This window comes from Elephantulus edwardii, unplaced genomic scaffold, assembly GCF_000299155.1.
Source record: "Elephantulus edwardii isolate Elephantulus edwardi_28Jun2011 unplaced genomic scaffold, EleEdw1.0 scaffold00024, whole genome shotgun sequence".
Lineage (NCBI taxonomy): Eukaryota > Metazoa > Chordata > Mammalia > Macroscelidea > Macroscelididae > Elephantulus > Elephantulus edwardii.
The window spans coordinates 7667267-7674596 of record NW_006399774.1 but is presented as its reverse complement, the minus strand read 5'-3'; the positions used below and the strand labels follow the sequence as shown (position 1 = coordinate 7674596).

The following is a 7330-nucleotide window of genomic DNA, read 5'->3' as shown; positions in this document are numbered from 1 at the left end:
CTAGAAGATACAAATTTAACTAACAAGTTAAAAGTGCATGAGTCAAAAATTGAAAAGCAATAATATTCTGAGTAGAGGTTCTAATAGTGGCACAATAGTAACTATGTGAAATCAGTTTTGAAAATTTTATTCAGTATTAAAAACAAATGGTGCGTACTCCTTGGGAAATTGCTTGCTTTGGTGGCAGAACAGATAGAAATATAAGTCACATATTTGTCATGATAATCTTATTTTTACTAAGGCACCAGTACAGTCCAGGGAATGTGGTAGAATGTTGAAGGCTGCTGTGTATTTGTTGTTACTGTTATGTGCCATCGAGTAGGACCAACTAATAGCTGAATCGTCCAGCAGATTTTCAGAGGCAGCAAAAAGGAGGAGATTGCCCATCTTTCTCCCACCAAGCAGCTGGTGGGTTTAAAGCACCTGCCCTTGGGTTGGCAGCACAACTTCTTACCTTTGAGCTCCCTCTTTTCGTTTTAGAGTTTTATAAACGGATACAAAGGAGCTCCAGTCGCATAGTCCGTAGAAACAGCACTGCTGACCCGGAGGCTGCATGTTTCTGGCAGTTCGAATCTACCAGCAGTTCTGTGGGAGGAGGATGGGCAATCGCCTCCTGTGTGATTTACAGCTTCCTGAAAACCTGCAGGAGGGTCAGCTTTGAGTCTGTTCCAGTTCAGTGGCAATGAGCAAGTGTGAGGGAATTGGACAGATATTGTCAGGGAAGAATTACCACAAGGCAAGAATGCCTCAGTAAATGGGAGAACTTTGTTGTTGGCAGGTGCCTTCGAATCATAATACAGTGCACATGGTGCCCTAATAAACTAAGTATCCGGTTTGCATCAAATATTTGGTATGCACTTATGTGCACAGAAATTCGGTCCTTGATTGGGTAGTGACTGATGAGAACTTTTCTAAGGTATTTTTCTTTTTTTTTCATTTATGCACATTGCAATTTTCCAAGACATTCAAGATAACTAAAGCTTACTTTCTTTTCTGTAGATAAAATTGTACGGAAGGCTGGTGACCTGACAAACGCTTATGTTTATGAGGTGGGCCCTGGGCCGGGAGGAATCACGAGATCTATTCTCAACGCCGATGTCGCCGAACTCCTGGTGGTCGAAAAGGACACTCGATTCCTCCCTGGGTTACAGGTGAGGCACTTAAATTATTCTTTATTTTAGGACCCAGGAACTCAATTGAAATGATTCTTAACTTCACGGTGTTCGAGGATCGTGTAGTTTTCTTGGTGGGCTGCAGTGCTAGAGAATCCCGTTTGAAAGATTCCGATTCTCAAGTTCAGCAAGTTGGGCTCCCAGGCCTGGCTTCTCTAGGTGACGCTGATAGAGGAGTCTGTTAAGCACAATGTGGATAAGTCTGTTTTGCATCACTCATTGTTTTACGGGATGATCAGTGTTATGTTAGTGACTACAAGCTATGCGTGCCATATTCCAGTCCTTCAGAAATCAGCAGTAAAAGAAATCATTTCCTGCGTAAGAAACAGTGCAGAGCTGGTTGCTAGCAAGTGGGGTTCAAGTTCAGTGAGACCGGTAGAACCCAGACCATGCCACAGTGGAACCTGTCAGAGGAGGAACAGACAGTAGGTAAAGAGAAGTTGGCATTCTGTGCAAACCTATGAGACCTGGAAAACCCAGGCAGCCCCACTGGGCTCCAGAGTGACCATATACAGGTTTCTCCCTGTATTTCAACCATTCATCTTTTCATCAACCATTCATCTTCTCAAGTCGGTTTGAGACCAGTGCGTCCCCTCCTCCAGTTCATGCTTTCTACGGCTCTCTATTTCTTTCTCCCTAACACCAGCAGTTCCCTTCCTCTGCTCTCTCTCTCCCTGATACCACTCTTCCCTCCTCCAGCTCTTGCTTTCTCCCTCCCTCTTTCTGTGTCTCTCCCTCCTTGACATCACCAATTCCCTTCCTCTGCTCTTTCACTCCCTGACACCACTCTTCCCTCCTCCAGCTCACGCTGTCTCCTTTTCTCCCTCTGGTTCTCTCTCCCTAACACTGGTAGTTCCCTTCCTCGGCTCTCTCTCTCTTCCCCTTACATCACACTTTTCTCCTCCAGCTCCTGCTTTCTCCCTCCCTCTCTCTGTGTCTCTCTTTGCCTAACATCATCAATTCCCTTTCTCCTGCTCTCTCTCTCTGTCCTGAGAGGTGGTTGACTGCAGTATCTCATGGAACTCACTATGTTTAGACCTATGTGGGTTATTAGAGTAATAGGCCTACAAACAGGCAGGAATAATCACAGGGTACAATTGAGGAGCAATGTGAAGAGGCCCCCAGGTGAGGTTTGGAAAGGGCCTAATAGGGAGGACGCATCCTTTCCCTGGGTTCTCTTCCTCAGGATACTTCATGGAGCCTCAGCGTCTGGGGTCCACACAACTCGTTGGTTACCAGGGAAGCTTAGAGACGAGCTCCTGTTCATGAATACAAACCCTCATCCGTGGCCTGTGGAGCCCAAGACTCGTTTCAGCCAAGGCCAAAGGTCAACACGTATAATAACCCTTAACCTCACTTTTAAAAAATGACCAACATTGACTTATTGATTAACAAGACTTGAGGATTTCTGCAAGTGAAAAATAGAGATAATCGCATGCTAACCTCCGTGAAGAGACACTGATTGTTAGGTCTGTTGTTGGTGCTGTCGAGTCAGAACTGTCCATCTCTTGGCCAGCAGCTTTTCAGCGCAGTAAATTGCACGGCGGGGGGACGCCCATCCTTGTCCTGCAGAACAACCTTTTTTTACGCGTTTACATTAATTCCAATTGCTTGGTTTGCAGTTTTATTTATTATTGTCGTGGAATATATTCTCAGCAGAACATTCAGCGGATAATCCTCCCTGCCTGTTGTACAATCATTCTCACCCTCCTTTTCTGGGTTGTCCATTTCCCCTTTAACGTAAACTCACTGCTCTCCAGGCTTCCTCTGTAATCTTCCTGCTTGCTGTTGTCAGTTTATTCTCACATAAATAGTTCTTGAAAGAGCATAATGCTCAAGGCAGACCCTTTTTTACCAGTAAAGCTAAAGTATTGTTTGATTTTAAGAAAACTTCTGGGAATATTTATGTTTAAGGTTTAAACAAGGGCAGTCGTGTTAGGGGTACACTCAGAGCTTCCTGCCTCTACAAAGTCTGGATTCCGTCGGGAATCAAAATCCATTTTTCCCCATCTGGTCTGGATTCCTTCATAGGGATCGCGGTCTGAACGTTCAGTAATGCCAGTCAGACTATCAGTTCCTCTGGTCTTGGGGCAAAGGAAGGATTTGTTCATAGAATTAATTAGCCATACATTTTATGTTGTGATCGTTAGTGTTGGTGTTAGACACCATCAGGTTAATTCGAACTCACAACAGCCCTGACTAGAACAAAATGTCGCCTATTACCACCATCCTCATAATCACCACACAGTCATAAACCGGTTCTTACAGCCACTTTGTTAATCCATCACATGAAAAGAGCTTCCTCTTTTTTGCTGGCCCGCCTCTCTGCCAAGCGTGATGTCGTTCTGCAGAGACCAGCCCTCCTCATACCATGTCCAGAATGTGTGAGACAGTCTCATCATGCCCACCCCGGAGGACCGTTCCAGCTGTATGTTTCTCAAGACAGATTTGTTTGTTCCTCTGGCTTTTGCTGTGTTGTTATGTACCATCGAGTCAGAACCAACTCATTGTTGATCCACCAGCAGGTTTTCATCGGCTGAAACGCACAGAGAAGGAGATTGTTCATCTTTCTCCATCGGAGCACCTGGTGGATTTGAACCGCTTATATTGGTGTTGGCAGCACAACTCCTCACCTGCTAGGCCTTCAGAGCTCCCTGTTCTTCTGAAAGTCCGTGGTATATTCCCCATTCTTTGTTGTTGTTGTTGTTGTTATGTGTCATTGAGTTGCCTGCGACCGTACGGACAGGAGCTCTGAACCCAGCACTGTCCGGAGCCAGTCTCACTAATTCCAACAAACCAGCCCCCATTGCCACAGTCACTGTGTCAATCCATTTCATCCAGGGTCTCCCTCCTGCACTGTCCATCCACCCTTCCAAGCGTAATATCCTTCTCCAAGGACTGGTCTCTCCTGGCCACATGCCCAAAGTATATAAGAGGGAGCTTCAAAATCCTAGCCTCCAAGGAGAAACTTGGTTTAACCGTAAGACAGACCTATTTGTTTTCTTGGCAGTCCATGGTATGTTCAAGACTCCTCCAACACCACAATCCAAAGGCACTGATTCTTCTTCTGTCATCTTGAGTCATTCATAATAAAGGGGTGACTGGAATGCCAAAGTTGGGAACCAGGAAGAAGGAGCAGTAGCTGCAATGAACTTGGTATCAGAAATGAGGCTGAGGATAGACTGATAGAACTCTGTGCAATCAATGATTTATTCATAGCAAATACCTTTTATAAGAAACATAAATGCAGACTATACACATGGATGATTTTACCTGATGGGCTCCACAGGAATCAGATCGATTACATCTGTGGAAGGAATCACTGGAGAAGTTCAGTATCTGCAGTGAAAACTAGGCCAGGTACTGATTGTGGAGCAGACCATCACCTACTCATATGCAAGTTCAAATTAAAACTAAAGAAGGTTAAATCGTACCTGCAGGAATCAAAATTTGATCTTGAGTCTATCCCCCCTGCATTTAAAAACCCACTCAAGAATAGATTTGAGGCCTTGAACATTAATGAATAAAGACCGAATGAGCTGTGGGAAGATAGCAAGAATATTGTTCATGAAGAATGCAAAAAGTCATCACAAAGAAGGAAGAAGAAAGACCACAATGGATGTCAGAAGAGACTCTGAATATTGCACTAGATCACCAAGAAGCCAAAGCAAAGGGAAGAAATCAAGAAGTTAAGGAGCTGAATAGAAGATTTCAAAGGGCAGCTTGGGAAGTCAAGGCAAAATATTAAAATGAAATGTGCAAGGAGCTGGAGTTGGAAAATCAAAAAGGCCGGATTTGCTCAGCATTTTTTAAGCTGAAGGCAAGAACAAATTCAAGCTGCGAGTTGCCATACTTAAGGATGCTATAGGGAGAATATTGAATGATTCAGAAAGCATTAAAGGAAGATGGAAGGCGTTTACAGAGTCATTGTGCCAAAAAGAACTGGCTGACACAGAAGAATTTCAGGGAACAACATATGATCAAGGGGCAATGGTGATGAAGGAGGAAGGGCAGGCTGCTCTGAAGGACTTGGCAAAAAAGAAAGCCCCAGGAATTGATGGAATACCAATTGATGCATTTCAACAGATGTTGCCCTGGATATGCTCACCAAGTTGTGCCAAGAAACCTGGAGGACAATTACTTGGCCAGCTGACTGGAAGAGATCCAGGATTCTTTACCAAACCCCGTAATTCCTATGTGTCATTTCCTCTTAGATCTTTTTTATTCATTGTCAGGTTCATCATAGGACTTAAAATACACCTTAAGTCCTCTAAATGACTTTGTTTTTTAACTCTTCAAAGAGGTCTTTTGCATCAGTTTTTCCTCAATATAATAACAGCATTTGAGTTTCTGGCTGTTGCTTCCATGTTGTGATTATTGTTAGTTGCCACGAGTCGAGTATGATCCATAGTGACCCTAAACAACAGATCCGAACCTTTTCCTGCCCTGTGCCATCCTCACACTTCCTCACACACTAGAGCCCGCTGTAGCAGTGTGTCAATCCACCTAGTCGACGGACTTCCTCTCCTTTGCCAACACTCTGCTGTGTCGAGCACCACATCCCATCCAAAGGACTAGCTCCTGCTAGCAACATGCCCGAACTATGTGAGGCGAAGCTTTTTCATCTTTGTCTTCAAAGAGCACTCTTACTGCACTGTCTCCAAGACATTTGTTCTTTTGGCCGTCCATGGATGTTCTGTGCTCTTCTTCAACACCACAGCTCAAAGACATCAATTCTTCTGTTATCCTTCTTCATTCTCCATCTCTCAGATTCCCAGCAAGTGATTGAAAAGACCATGGCCTGGGTCAGACTCACCTTAGTCCTCAAACTGGCATCATTACTCCTCAAAAATTTTGAGAAGTCCCTAACTGCAGACTTTACCAGTACAATATATCTTCTGATTTCCTGACTCCTGGTATCAAGAATGTTGATCCAAGATGAAGTTGTTGACAATTTCAGTCTTTTCCCCGTCTTTCATGATGTTGCCTATAGGTCCAGTGTTAAGAGTCTGTTTTCTTGACATTGAGATGCCATCTATTTAGAAGGCTATATCCTTTGATCTTCTGAAACAAGTGCTTCAAGTCTTCCTCACTTTTAGCAAGTAAGGTTGTGTCATCTGCATAATGCAGGTTCCTGGTGAATCTTCTTTCAATCTTGATGCCACGTTATTCTTCATAGAGTCTAGCTTTTCTAATAATTTGCTCAGCGTACAGGTTGAATATGCATGGAGAGAGACTACAACCCTGTTGCATTTCCTTCTTAATTTTAAGCTTTGTAGTGTTCCCTTGCTCTGTTCACACAGCGGACTCTTGATCTAGGTATAGGTTTCACATGAGCACAATCAGGTGCTCTGGGACTCCCATTCTTCACAATGTTACCCATAACTTGTTATAATCCACACAGTCACATACTTTTGCGTGTCAATAAAGCATAAATAGATATTCTTCTGGTATTCTTTAGTTTAATCCATGATTCATCTGACATCAGCAGTGATTTCCCTTGTGCCATGGCCTCTTCTAAATCTTGCTTGGACTTCTGACAATTCCCTATCTGTGAACTGTTCTAGCCATTTTGGAATAATCTTTTCAGTACTTTGGAGATGTCTCTGACAACTGACTTTCTCAATGCAATCTTTTAATTTCCTGGCTGCTGGTGCCAAGAGTGTTGATAGTGGAGCCGAGCAAACTGAAGCTGTTAACAGTCTCAACCTCATCACCATCTATCACGATGCTGCCAGTTGGCCAGTGGTGAGAAGCTTTGTTTTCTTGATGTTGAGCTTCAATCCACATTGAAGGCTGCAGTCCTTGACCTTCTGCAGCAAGTGCTTCGAGTCCTCCTCAGTTTCAGCAAACAGGGTTGTGTTATCTGCATAACATAAGTTGTTGATTGGTCTACCTCTAATCCTGATGCCACATTCCTCCTCATAGAGCCCAGCCTCCCAGATAATCTCTTCCGCATATAGATTGAAAACATATGGGGATAGGACACATTCCTGGCATATACCCTTCCCAGTTTGAACCATGACATGTTTCTTTGCTCTGTCCTGACAACTGCCTCTTGATCCAGGTATAGGTTTCTCATTAGCACGATCAAGTGTTCTGGGAATCCCATTCTTCTCAGAGTCAGCCACAGTTTGTTGTGATCCACACAGTCAAAT

General features: G+C 43.8%; 1 protein-coding gene across 1 annotated transcript in view; it reads left to right on the top strand.

Moving 5' to 3' along the window:
* Positions 1–7330, top strand: part of TFB1M (transcription factor B1, mitochondrial) — a 68316-nt gene that overhangs the window by 6712 nt on the left and 54274 nt on the right. The window contains exon 2 of the mRNA XM_006882810.1: positions 1000–1151. Within this exon, the coding sequence (XP_006882872.1) occupies positions 1000–1151 (152 nt within the window). The remainder of the gene's footprint in view (positions 1–999; positions 1152–7330) is intronic.